Here is a 14,482-nt window from a genome sequence, read left to right as displayed (position 1 = left end):
CTTCTTTGTTCGATGAGCTAGCTGATACAAAAATGCAGTAAAAGTGCGGACAGACCGGGCCTGTATGTTCTCTCGTCTAATGGGAAGACTTGGGCTAAATCGAAGTGTAATCCTAGAAGCTCTTGTTTTATCAACCACTGAGCCAAAGTGGCAGGTGCTGGCTACAGACTCTCTCCTTTCCTAATGCCTTCCCTCTGAGGTCAGCCTCATATGAGACCTGTAGAGCATTTTAAGGACTCTTTTTCTATGTCCTTTGTGAGGCACTCTAGCCTCTGAAGGTTTAAGACCTGGCCAGCCTGAACGGGAATCAAAGAAACCAAGTCAGTTTTCTCAAAAATGTGCAAACCAACAAAAGGGCTCCCTACCAAAGGAAAACAGCTTGAGCCCATCAGGTGGCTTTGTGATATTCATATGGACTTGCACCACTGCTTAGCAAAGGCCTGATATATGGAAGCACAGCAGTGCTGATGGGTACATTTTACTTTCATGACAAGTGTGGCTTGGCTGTAGTCCTGACACTGCCTGGCATGCCACAAGGCAGATGGTGTGTCCCCAGGCAACAGAGCTCTCCAGCAGCACCCCTCTCCTTACTCTCCACAATACTCCTGCTGTTGAGCAGTCGTTAGTGCAGTGGGGCAGGAGGGGAACACTGCAACCATCCTGAACTATCAGCGCAATTTTAGGGCTATGCAGATGGATGAACTTGTATAACATCAAAAAAGGGACCAACATAATTACTGTGTTGTGGTGATGTTCTGTAGGACAACCTTGTAATTCAAAAATAACATGGATTTTCTACTTGGTAACGTCTAGTACAAGCCAAAGATTTACAGGTTGAAATGATTGACTGCATGTAAACTACAAGTCTGCTAGAGCTAGTGTCTATACGTGTCCATTCCACACTGAGGTCTCTTCGTCCTATTCATCCAACATTTCATGTTTTGGTTTATAAAAAACAAGTGGATTTAATGCTTTTCATTGGTTTTTGATCGATTGGTCACACCCCTCTCTTTGCACTTTCACAAAATAAACCCAAATAGTGATAATATGCAGTCACACATTCAATTTAACTGTTAATGTTAAAACTTTCAGAAATCTGGTTTGAGTTTTTAGTTGTTTTTTCGTTTTTTTTAAAGGTTTTATTCATGCTTGCAGTATTATTATTTTGTGTGTAATACGTGCTAGTGTTTTTTCACATATCGATTTATATTGTTCTAACATTATGTCAGCGGCCATAGCAGAAGGATGATGTCATGCATGTGGACTGGAGCTGCACGTAACTCAATAAGCTCTTGCAATTATTTCCTGAAATATGTCCAAACATCCTTTTGTTTGTCGTGAAGGTACATTAGGGTCATTCAGTTCAACAAGGGCTTTGCTCAAGCGTTCTTGCAGACAAGTATTTAAAAACTGTTTATCTTCAGGTGGGGAAGATCTTTAGGGATTAAGGGGAAAAAGTCCATTCTCAGAGCTTCTGTTTTCCAAAGCAGTTTGGATTCTATTGTTTTTTCCTGACTTTAGATGTGTTAGAGGTATTTTCCAGGGAAATATTTAAAGGAACTATAGAAAAATTGGGAATATTTTTAGGCGTATCCCACTGCACATAAACTTAAACCATCTTAAACTTATAGAAAACCCTTTGCAAGCAAAGAAGAGCTAACATCACCAGTTTTAATAGTTTTTCTCTTAGTATTGCATCAATGTTTCAAAAAAAGTTATGTCTGTGAAAACAAATCAAGGTAAAATCTCCAAACCTTGCCTTCATTTCAGCGCTAAAGTTTAATGTCTAAGCGAACGGGCTCAAACATGTTTTTTAGGTTGATTTTCAAATTTGTGAGCTTTAAAGCACAAAATGATTTCAGATGGAGGATATCTGAACAAGAATGTGAAAACAGTGGCACGGTCGCATAATTCTACGCTTGCAAAGTTGCTAATTATCAAAGTTGAGGAAATTTTAATCAAACTCCTGATTAAATATGATAATTTAATGTGGCATAGAAAAAAACAACAAACTGTGTTGGATTTTCTGTCCTCCTTGAAGTCACAGAAGCAAAACACTCAAGAAACCCATAATTATGCTGTGGCGGGGGGGTGAAAAGTTATTTTCTCACAAACAGATGGAGAGGGAACTCTAGAGAAGGTAGATTTAATGCAACGCCGCTGCAATGAATACATCCACAGTGCAAACTTCCTCTGCAATTATTGCTTAATCCCTGCATAGTGAGGTTGATCCTTGCAGGAGTGTACCTGCCAGGACTACTGTGTAACTAAGTAACTCACAAATGATCCTGGCTGAGTTGTCTGACATGTAACCGTGTAAACGTTTCTGCTTTTTGACTCTTAAACCTGTGCCTGTTCAGAGGTTCATACTTGTTTTTGTGCTGTAAGTTCTTGTGTGCTCTTTCACAAGCGTCCTTCACACGGGTTTCGCTGTTAGGAATCAGCTCTTTCTGTGGCAATGACGAATTGGGAACCTTCTCAAGAAACATGGCTCTGCTGAGGCACAGAACTGGGCTGGAGGCCTAGTCCCTAGCTCCAGGCCTCAACGCCCCTTCAGCCGATGAGTGATGAAGTTGTTTGTGATAAAATATAATCCATGCATGAGTCACCGAGTGTTGTGCTACCCACGTGTATTGTCACATAGATGTTTAGGTGTTTTCCTAGTTATTTTCCTATCTTTATGACCTAAAAAGATAGCCAAAGACTTTCAGAGCACACAACCATCTCAGCTGTTGACCAGATAGAGCTATGAAGCTTCAACACAGAAAAACAAGTCTCTGATGGGTCACTCAGGAATGAATGATCTTTTCTTTTTCAGCGGTGCTCTTACTGATGAATTTAACGTTTAAAAAAAAATGAACAAACAACCCCCTCACACACACATGCTCTAGAGAGGAACTATAGTTGTGGACGTTCTCCACTCCCTAAAGATTTGGATTATTTCTGGAACTTAGGATGTCCGCCTAATTGCCATCCACTACATAAAATCCACTGCGAAAGAGCAAGACTACAATTAGCCGTGGCTCACTGCGAGCCTGACATAAATCTGCCAAATTGTTTTTTTTTTGAAGGAAGTTAAGAATTTGTGGTCTTTTGTCCTTTTACTTTTGAAATGCAGACCTGTCACTGGGCTATCATATAATTAGGCAGACCAGCAGCAAAGCCTCAGAGCTGAGGCGTTGTGGTGGTGTGCTGAGACATATAGACGTGGATTTTAATTTATGCCTTTTTCCCTTCATCCTCCGGCTTCTGTCAGTGGATGTCCGTTGGTCCTGTGTCTGACCACAGCCATGTTTGTCATTGAATCCGTTCTGAAGGGACACATTTCATGTAATTTTGCAAATTAGAATCAAATAAAATTCCTTTTTTTTTTTTTTTTTTAAATCTGCTTTCCACAATCTGTCTTTTCTTGTTTCTTCCTGCAGCCAATCATTCTTGAGGACTATGCCGACCCCTTTGATGCCGAGCAGGCTGGTGGCACTCAGCCCAACATGGAGAAAATCACCACTGAGAACGATGGCTACATGGAACCGTATGAGGCCCAGAAGATGATGGCAGGTACAGGTTAAAGCATGCATCCTCTGTCATCTTCAGTTTTCTGTTCTGCATCATTGAAATGGTTACAGTTAAGTGGCCAGTGACTGATTTATGTCTTTACCTTGCCTTCATACCACATGTCTCGGGGGATGCTAATAAATATTCATCATGGTTTGACCTTATGCATTAATAGAGGGGCTCAGTACCAGTTCTACATGACAGATGCAGCAGTGCAGAAAGTATTTGTGCCACAAAATATGTCAAAATATTTTGAAAATCTTTGACTTTTGTCTTTGTGCATGGGGAGGAATCAGACCCAGTAGTTTTGCCCAAACACATGAATTTCTACAGACCAAATTGCCCTCACCGCTATGTGCAGCGACAAAAAACAAGGAAGCACAGAAGTGACGAAATGTCATCAAAACTGTGGGACAAACCAATCGTGTGGCTGATTAATTTCTCATCCAAACAGCCGGGGATGCTGTGAAAGTTGTTTATATAAAAGTCGCACATTTCCAGATGTGAAAATTGACCTCCTGATATCAACTGTATGAAGGCTTTGCTATTTACTGTCACAAACGTTAAATACATGGGTGGCTCTTACCATAACACTGCTCTAGTTGCACCCAGTCTGACAGCTTGTGAACGCCTCCGTCTCCCCTCAGCAATTTTCTTTTTAATGGATCTCAAGATGATCTTCTGTTTTCATGTGTGACCTCTGGCCCAGTCGCGGCGTCTGCCAAGTGCAAAACCTCAGTATTTATCACCTCTTTTAGAATGAGGAAGTTGTAAAGCAAAAAGGAGTCTGAACAAGGCTTTTGCGGTCTGTGTCAAAATTTGAACGTACTCCTAGTGTATTGCAGCTTCTTTTTTTATGAATCTGAGTCAAGGCTTCAGTTTTGGCCGAAGTTGTTGGGTTAATCTGATGAAGCCATCAGTGAACTTTTGCTGAACGCTTTTCGTCTTTGAATCCTAAAGGATGTTGTATTCTGACTTCCTGTTTTTATTCATTGTTTGCATTGATTGCCAGCCTTACAGTATGATGTTGTTTCATTGTGTTGGCCTCCTTAATGACAGTGTGATTGCACAGTGGACATTGTAAACAAAATTCACAGAAAAGAAATACAGATTTCAATATTAAAATCAGCTGGTTTAAGGTTTATTGTATTATACCTAGAGTATAATACAATAAATCGCAAATTTATCTTTGCTAAGCTGTGCAAAATGCATATAGCAAAAGACAGTGAAAATAATGGTTACTTTAAATGTGCTAAAACAATCTTATGGTAGCTTGAAGTATTTAGCGAATCAAGAAAATCCCTTTATTCCTTTGACCAATCAGATGGAGCCCTTTGATGTTAGATGTTTGCCTCCTATGTAGACGAGGGTCATTTGGAGTGTAATTTAAGTTATTTTGACTCTTATTTAAATTAAACTGCAGTGAAATAGAAATGATGCAATTAGTTGTTTATCTATTTGTTCATATATCGCAAGTTATATAGTTATCGCGGGTTTCCTCATATCGTGCAGCCCTAACCTAGAGTGATTTTTGTCACGAGAAAAAAAAATCCACAAAACTGTATTTTTAGGTTCTTTTCCCACATTTCTTTTTATCATGTCCTGTTTTTCCGGGGCAGTTGACACCAACAGAATAATGTGACCTGATCAACACTGCTGATCAGGTTGATCTGTAACTGATTGCTTCACAAAAATGTTTTCTTTCTCCAAGTGTATAAAATTCTGACATTATAGCCTGCATGTGTTATTTTCTTTCTTTTTCTCTGTTCCTGCCTCAGGCAAGTGTTTGCTTGTTTTTTTTCTTCCAATTTCACAACAACCTTAACGGTCCCTGAGTTTTCTTCAGCTGTCTGAATCCTATCTGTAGCTCCTCAGCCTTCCTATCTTCTCAGCTCTTTCCCACACACACAGGTCCAGATGGACATCTAACCTGGAACACACCAACCTGACAGACTTCTTCTCCTTCAAGCTGTGAAACCCGCTTTAAATAACTCACTTACCAAATGCCACTATTGTTTCATTTATAAAGTTGGCTTTTCCTTACAAATTGGAATGACTTTAGTGTCAACTTCTTAAAAAGGAAAGAAAATGTTAACCAATATTTTGGTTAAAAGCTTGCTTGAACACATCTACTGAAACCAACTTTAGACAGAAAAACAGCCAAATGTTTATGGATCTTTACTAAAAGGAAAATTATGCTGCCATTCACCAGAAATAAAACATTTTCCAGCCACATTTCAAAGTCTGCCCTGTTTACAGTGTAGCAGCCGATAGAAATAAAAAGAAAATCTTTCAAGTTTAGATGAATATTGTTAAAAAGCATATTTGTAAATAGAATATCTGCCAAAACAAAATCATGTAATTATATTTTATTTAGTAAACTGCCTTGGCTAAAATAAGAAATTAGGAGTATTGCTTCTGATGTAAAGGTGACAGCGCTGTGTCACTGAATAATTGACATGTTTTGTTTAAGAGTTGTCCTCAAAATGCTTTTCCTGTATTTGCAAATAATGTTTCGGTAATATCTCTGGATTTAGTGACTTAGTGAGTATTTTCTTACTGAAGTGAAGTAGAAACCTTTTAGTTTAAAGCCTTTCAGTTGTATGATCATAAAATACAAGCGGTGTTACAGACGCACAATCACTGACATCTTGAAGTAAAAGGAAATGCATTGTACATAGCTTGAGCGCTGAAGCGAATGTGTTGGATCTGAATTAAACAACGCTCCAACGGTGTTTCCTTCTAGTATGTGCAGACACTTTTGGAGAATAGGGTGGTAGTGTAATTTTCAAGGTTTTGCAGCACTGATGGGATGTGTTCTGTTTATACATATTATTTCCTTCACCTTCACTGAATGGAACGAAACACATGTAGATTTTGATTTTTAAAACTTCTACCTAAAACAACGACAGACCATTAATGGCTTGGATGGCTGTGCTGCAGAAGTAGAGCTTTCTATCTCTGATTAGAGGATCTGATTGGAGAATATTAGAGGATGTACTTCTGAAAAACTGGATTATTGATGTGGCTCTTAAAGAAAGTTTGTTTTCTAGTAGAAATATTCTAAAATCTTTTAAAGGAGTTAAACAAAAAGTGCTATATTTCCAAAATTACATGCAGCCAGCCCTGGACTTTTTTCTTGGCCGCATGGACCAAGAGGAAGGGTTACGGTTAGGATTACGGTTGTGGTTAAGGTTAAATCACCAAATAGTTCCTATGCGTAGCGGTTTCTGCAGCTCACCGCTCATCCAAGGGATCTAATGATGCAGAGAACACGTTCCACACAACTAGGTGCACGACAGATAATGGGGCTTTAACTTGAAATGTACATACATGCAGCCAACAACAAAAAGCAACCTTGGACGCACTTAAGATACGTGCGGGCAATGCAGCAGTGTGCATCTTGGCTGCACGTATGACATGAGGCCAACATGAATTTCCATCACTTTTTGTGCTGGTTGCACAACTAACATCTGCCTTTAAACAGAACTCTGATTTAGAAAAAGGCATTTTTTTTGTATTTTTGTTTTGTTTTTAGGTGCAAACTTAGCTTCAGAACTGATTAGTGGTGTCTTCTAGCTGTGGTCATAATACCACAACTAAAAGACATTCAGAACTTCACACACAATGCCATCCACAACAACACAGTGGAAGGTGTGCCATGGCAGGCCTGAGGCCATAAATGTCAAGCCATTTACATAACAGGGTGAGTGTACTTGCATGAGTGTGCTATAGTATAGTACAGAGTGTGTTGCTGCCTTTCAGTTTGTCCACGAGTGGAGTAGACAGCCACTCGCGGCTGCGAGTGTGTGTTCTTGTTGTGTACTTCATTTCTCACTCCCAAGAGCTGTCCTTGGTGAGGTTAGAGCTGCTGATTTATGGGCCTGCTGGAGGGGCATGTCACAACTTCCTTACCCTGAAAAGCCCCGTCCCACCCCCTCATAAGCTGCTCCACACCGGCTGACGGCCCGCGTTCACTTCACCCCCTTGCAGTTATGTGAGGACGTGTTCAGCTGCTGTGTGTTTACAGCGCTCCCAGTTTGTGCGCATGTTTCCACAAGAGTACCATGAATGTTTGTCATGTCCGCACGCGTTAGCTATCGCACGTGCTATCTGTGCATCAGTGTTTGTCAGTCAGTTGTGTGTGTGTGTGTGTGTAGGAAAAGAGAAGAAGCCTACCAGTGAGGACGACCCTCTTCATCATCATTCCTTGCGTGACAACTCGTTGGGTGTTATGTTTTTTATCTTACATTTGTGAGGGTATGTAAATTTGCACCACACTCTTCTGCGCATAAAAAATACACACTATAGTATTGTCACAATGTGATGCACAGAGACACACAATTCTTAACACAAGCAACATTACTCATAGTGGAAACAGTTGAAAGAAATATTTAAATGGATTTTTGTAATGTTTCTTTTTCTGCCCCACTTGACTCTCTCCGTCACAAACGTTTTAGCTGCTGAGACTCGTGCTGGCAAGTACAAGGACTGATCTTTTGCAGTCAGTCTACGTCACACTGTTTCTCAATGAACACCCTCATCCCCCAGATTCCCCTGTCCGCAGGCAGGCGACCATGTGAGAGTTTTCCCACAGTTCACAAAAGTACTGTTGTGCCAACGGCTCGCATGATTGAGTCTGCAAACAAATTTTATCGCAGCTAACTTGCCAGTCTTCAAGATATAGTATCACAGCGTCAAAGCCTTAACCCTGATTTGCCCTCTTCCCATCTTCCAGATCTGTTGTCTCCATTTTTTGCAGCTTCGAGTTGTGGAACACGACCAGAATGCACAGGGGTTGTACACACAATCCCTGTGACGGTTTCTATGATGAGTAACTCACGGTAGGCCGTTTCCCTCTTTCCGTGCGTCTTAAAAATGTGCTGGGAAACTTCTCCAGGCACTGACACCAACTGCCCGCTCTCCCAACTTTGTGGAAAGCACTCAGTGCCAAGAACATGAATCATTAGTGGTGATGATTATTTCGCTTAGTCATGCTAGTGTGGCACTAAGCCCCTCCTGCGTACACCGAGAGGAACATTAACCGCGTTGGCACGGATCAGCATGGTTGCAGGAACATGTTAAGAGGTGGGACACTGAGATTTGGGAAGGAGAGCAGGGGTGTGTGATCAGGGAAAACGAAAAAAGAATTGTGAAGCGGGGGGAGGGGGGAGGGGGGAGGAGGCAGGAATGTTACAGGAATTAAATGAGGGAGATATGGAAGCACAGACGCAGAGAACAATTTCATACCACAGCACCGCTGGCTTAGTTTATGGGGATTCTTTAAGAAAGGAAAAATGGAGACACGGTGTGCCGAATAGTTTTCATCTCCTCTTCACTCACAAGAGAGAAAACTCACCCTAGGCAATAACAGGTACATGTGGTGACACATTGCTTGGCCTTTAAGCCTGTTTTTATTGCCCCATCTGTAACTTGAGGAATATCTGGAGCATGTGCTGACAATGGCACAGGGTTGTGTGTTTTGTGTTATAATGGCATTGTTGTATTAAGTGTTTACATTTATATTACTCTATTGAAACATCCTATGAATTTGCCATTGTCTTTGGTCTTCTTCATTCCCATACATCTTTCTTGAGTCAGTTTAACATTAGCTCTAGGCTAATAATGTTTTAGAATGCATGTCTAGTATCTATGAAATGGACCTAAAGGATAAAAATATTATTCCTTACCTTGTGCCTCATATGATCTGGTGGATTCTGTTCGATTGTGCTGGAAAAGTTGAGATACTTTCCACTTTCTTTTGATCTTATTTGTTAAATGCACTGAAAACTGCAGGATTTTTCCTGGTGATATGGTCATTTTTAGTTGGGATATTACCTGGAACAGGCACTGACTATCATTAATTGTTAAGCTGCTATGCCTGTATTTATGTAAACACATTTAAGAAAATACATTTTCAACATTAGTTCAGAAAGGTTTTTTTTTTGCTGAAGTGGGGCAGGTGGTTCAATTCTGTCCTTATAGTCTTCTGCAGTAAGACTGAGTCCATTTACATACCATTATAAATTGAACAACTGGGAGTAATCCAAAATAGGCAACTTGGCTAGAACAACGGAATCGATATCAAATCTGATACATAGCAGTTCCTCATCTGATTTGTTCTGGAGAATATATGTGATGACGAATCTGTAAAACTTCCTGTTGCTCCATTACACTGTTTTGTTCTTTATAAATTGAAGCATGTGCTTTGCAAATGCAGGAACTACCATGTCTCTAAAATTAACAAAATACTTGCCGCTGTCTCAAGTTTGTACTCCGTGAAGAAGAAAGTTGACTTGTAGTTATTCACATGTTCTCCATCTTTCTCTTACATCACATTTCCATGTGTGCAGATGTAAAATTACAAATATGTTGCCGAAAGATGGACATTTGGCAAGAAATACTGGTTTGTCTGGGCAAATCTAAATTTGTAAATCTCCTGACTAATAATCGAATAATTGTTGTCATTGGATACAGCACATTGGGTTACAACCTACATGTCACCCTTTAAAAATCTTAGAACTCAGGAAATCAGATATTCTGTGTTTCTGTTAGAAGATCTGTTGCTAAACCAGATCAGGGTCCCCTTTCAAGTCTTGTTTTAAGGTAGAACAGGATTTAATGGTTGGATTTGCATCAGAGTTCAGGTGAGATTTTTAAACAAAGACAACATCTGGTAGAAACCAGGGCTGCAGGATGTGAGGGAAAACTTTTGAGGTAACCATTTATCGCAGTTTACGCCTTCTCTTGCGATACAAGCACATGCTGATATTGCGGTAAACAATAGTATTTTTAATTTATTGTGCAGGCCTTATAGAAACCCCACTGCTCAGTGTGAAAGCACCTTTGAGCAATTATCATCCAAGTATTTCTGTTCGCCAAATGAGCCCAGTTATGGACACGCACAAAACCAATACAAATACACGTTGTTTTTCTTGAAAAGCATATAGGGGGAAATATTCAAAAACAATAGTTGGTATAACTTTTTTTCATAAATCCTCTTTTGAATGCTGAGAAATTTGGTCTCTTGTATTGCATAAGAAACAAATGAAAAACTTGGCCCATAATTGGACTTTTCCTCTGGTTTAATTTGCCTCACTGCATTTGTCTTCTAGATTTCTCCTCATTTCCGTTGGTTGCAAGTTGTTTGCTTCATACACAGTTACAAGTCAATCCACACACCCAGCAGCAATATACTAAAATTACTGAGAAATCTTTGTGTTCTGACATGTCTAACAACAAATTAGCATGTCTTCCTTCCTTTTTTTGGTGTTGGAAACCTGTTGATGTGATCCCTAAACGACTTCATGAGAATTTATCCTCTCTTTTCTTTGTTCCACATTCTTCCATTGAATATCACTTCTAAATAAACTTAGTGAATTGCAGCTTTTTTAAGATGAATTGGTGTTTAGCAACTTCAGTGACAACCTTGTCCAATAATGATTTCGATAGTGGCAATGACATCTTTGACAACATGTTGTTTAGTGTGAAAGATTTAATGGTTGAACATCCAAACTAAGTAAGAGCTGTCTGAGAGTAATTAGGAGCATTTTGGGTCTATATATGATTTGACTTTATAGCATTTACTTCACATGACACGGGTTGTTATTGCCTTCAGTTTGATCACTGACCAATCCAGGAACATAACACGTGCTGGGATGTAAAAATGTTCGTCCAAAGCCTGAAATTTCCTCTTCAAAGAAGTGTTTTAGGAAGTACTTCCCGCGCTCTTGACAGCAACTGTCAGTCTAGTGAGTTATTTTGCTATTTTTTGTGTGTAAATGTCTTGGATCCTCTGTAGTGAGGCGGATCATTTGCAGGTTGGATAACTGAAGGTGGGGGAGGTGGGAGGAGAGAGGATGAGCCAGAAGACTGACGACTTATTGATGAAATGAGAAATCTCTAACTGGCATAGATAACCTTCCGCCCTCTCACTTAGTGATAAATGCCATCCAGCAATGGAGCCCGGGCCGTTCGCTCGTGGCTTTGTGTGTTATATGCAGCACATTTTTTCACTACATTTGACAACTAACACGCAAACATGCCATATTTAAAAAGAAATTCTATAATGATTTATGATATTAGTTTAATATTTAGAGTAACCTTATTAAATGAATTTCTTCATCAGTCATGACTCAGTTGAGATTTTTGCCCTTTAAACCCCAAAGGATTGCTGTCACATTTAAACCTGTTGAGTAAAACCTTTTAATTCCCTGCCTCTGATGAAACAAACACCCAGATTAATTAACGCCGCAAACAAATATCTTCTTTAAAAGTGGGAGGTTATTGCTCATTTAGGGCTTCATTATTTGCATGTTGTGGTCCTAATTTATCACTTTTTCCTCTAATATTCTCTATGGGTAGGTTTCATTTCAGTGCATGTTATGATGGATTGTTGCTGAACCTCTGATTTCAAATAGTTGACTAACATTTGATTTTGACTGCAGGGCTGTTTTACAACCACAAACATCAAACCTGAAAGAAGTAATAGTTAGGAAGTAATAAAGTTTCTGCTTGTTTGCTTCCAATTTGCAGGATGTCTAGTTCAGATTAAACTTCATCCATTTTTGTTTGGATTTTGGCCAAAACCTTTTTTAATGTTTTAAATTCCCCTCAGGACTAGAGCCATATTTGCGTTAAATATTTAGTTTTAAAGTTAATATGTATCAATCCTCGAATGCAAACCGAGTGATCTAAGCATCATTGGAGCAGTGATTTCTGTGAAGACAAATCATTTTAATTTGGAGATTCTTATTTGGATAAATGGTTATAATTAAAAATAAAATAAATAAAAAAAACTGTAAAACTTTGTGATTGTTGTTGAGAAGCATTTTGGTGTTGTAGGAATTTGAGAAACACTTTGATTTACTACATTACAAGTTTCTTATTAACTAAGTTTAACCAACCTTTGGTGATCCCTGAGGCAAAATGAGTCTTTCATTCGTTGCAGAGCAACATGTTTGGAATGCATCCATTATTCTTTAAAAATAAGGAGAAAAAAACCTACAAGTTCATGTCAACTGATGTACTGTATCTGCATGTTTTTATAAGTATGCTAATTAACTTTACCTAGAGACCCATCTTCACAGACATTAATATCTGACAGCCGCTCAAAGACGAGTGGTGAACTGGCTCGACTTCCTGCTGGCTTCTAGAAGTCCGCAGTGCCAGTTTGTGCCAAGGAAAGGATTGATAGGATAAACAACCCAGTAACCACCAGCTACAGATGAGCGAGTAGGGAAGGTGGTCTGGCACAGAAATGAGAAACTACACAGTCACTTGGCACAGGTTGGAGGTTCTAAAGTCATTTGTTTTAAAGATGTGATTAATGACACCAATATTTTGTTCCTGTGCCTCTGCTGAGAACGATCAGGCACAATTCAGACCTGCTGCTGGCTTCCCGTCGCCCTCAGCAGATGTGCGTTCTGTAGTTGAGATGCATCAATTGAGGTCGGCATAGCTTTTTTCCCTGATATGTTTTTCTCTCGTGGCTGTGGCTTACATCTCTGCTGCACGAGTTAGAGGCTGTTGGCTTGCTGGTGAAGTTTAAGTTGCCAAAGAGATGGTGAAGCAGGATTTTTGTTTTGTCAGCAGTTCCTACTTTTATCCTGCAGTTACAATCAGACCGTTGATGCTGATGTGATGGAAATGTTGTGAGTTCTTGACAAAGGACTGGATGAAAAAGAAGCTGTCTGAACCATGATGTGTCAATTCGTGAACCCTCTGCTTTACTCATTTAAATATTAGGGATTTAGAGTTACTTTGCTAAAGCAGTGCATATTGTTTCGGATGTAGTATGTACTCTTTGAGCAGTAAATGCTGCAAGAACAAATCACTCGGAGGCTGAGCTCAGAGCTAGTGTTGGGACTGGACTTCATCCGTAACCTTATGTTTGGGCCACGTTCATCCACTGTTTAAGGTCACCAGAATCCATATGGTGGGGATTTTCAATCACAGCATTTTAATGGCATCTTCTAACACTTTTAGGCTTTTTCTGTGGTACGGTTTTTTTTTTTTATGTTGGGGATAAAAGAAAAGAAGGGTTTTAAATAAGACACAGAATACCACTCATTGTTTCATTTTACAAAAAATATTTAATTTTCTCATTAAAATGTATACAAAACCTATTTGACAGAAGTTTTCAGTGCTGCAGTGTTTTCATCTCAAACTGGTCCTTTCTGTGTCTCATTGGAGAGCAGGCTGTAACGGTGTGAGTAATGGAAGTGGAGAGGCCTGTTGACAAGTGGGCTGGATTTCCACAATTTATGAGTCAATGCACTGTGATGAAACCGTCATCCTAAACTAGTGCTGTGTTTCTCTCTGCAGACAATTTTGCCCCTGTATTCTCTTGATTGTGATTGTAGCCTCTTAAGAGCTCCTGTTGTTCTGATTGGCTGCGTCTTTCCACCTTTCTTTTTTGTGTCATCTTTCTTCACCATGTTTTTGTCTCACAGTCTCTCATTGTCTTCTTGTCCAAATCTGTCTTCTATACTTTCAAACCGTTCTCTGTATCTCCTGTGCTTCATTTCCTACATCTTTCCGTTCTGTTGTTGATGGTCTCCACTATCAGTCTAGCAGGCGGTGTTAGTCTGAGTTATCCCTGTTTTTGTTTTTTTTTAACTAATCTCCTTCACAAGCCTTATTGGGGGTCTTTTTTTTTCTCTGTACCAATTTACTGGTGACATTTATTCAAGAATGACCTTCTCAGGGTTTGTCCTCTGTTAACACATGCTGTTATTGCTTTTTTTGTTGTTGCTGTAATCCAGCCCTTAAATTAGCTTTTTTTAGAATAATGTTTGGTCTCGTTTTGCCCAGGTCTCCCGTTCTGAACAAACATAATATAATGACGAACTTCATAGTGAATAAACATTTTTCAGTGTAACTTTGACCTCTCAGATTGAGATCACAGACTGTCTTTTCTCGCTTA

At 39.5% G+C, this 14,482-nt stretch overlaps 1 protein-coding gene across 4 annotated transcripts in view; it reads left to right on the top strand.

Moving 5' to 3' along the window:
• Positions 1-14,482, top strand: part of shf (Src homology 2 domain containing F) — a 100,635-nt gene that overhangs the window by 16,384 nt on the left and 69,769 nt on the right. For all 4 annotated transcript variants that reach the window (XM_020700126.2, XM_011493076.3, XM_011493077.3 and 1 more), the window contains exon 2: positions 3,426-3,558. In XM_020700126.2, the coding sequence (XP_020555785.1) occupies positions 3,426-3,558 (133 nt within the window). The remainder of the gene's footprint in view (positions 1-3,425; positions 3,559-14,482) is intronic.

The sequence above is a fragment of the Oryzias latipes genome, chromosome 3 (genome assembly GCF_002234675.1).
Source record: "Oryzias latipes chromosome 3, ASM223467v1".
In the NCBI taxonomy this organism is placed as follows: domain Eukaryota; kingdom Metazoa; phylum Chordata; class Actinopteri; order Beloniformes; family Adrianichthyidae; genus Oryzias; species Oryzias latipes.
This window is presented reverse-complemented; position numbering and strand designations above follow the sequence as displayed.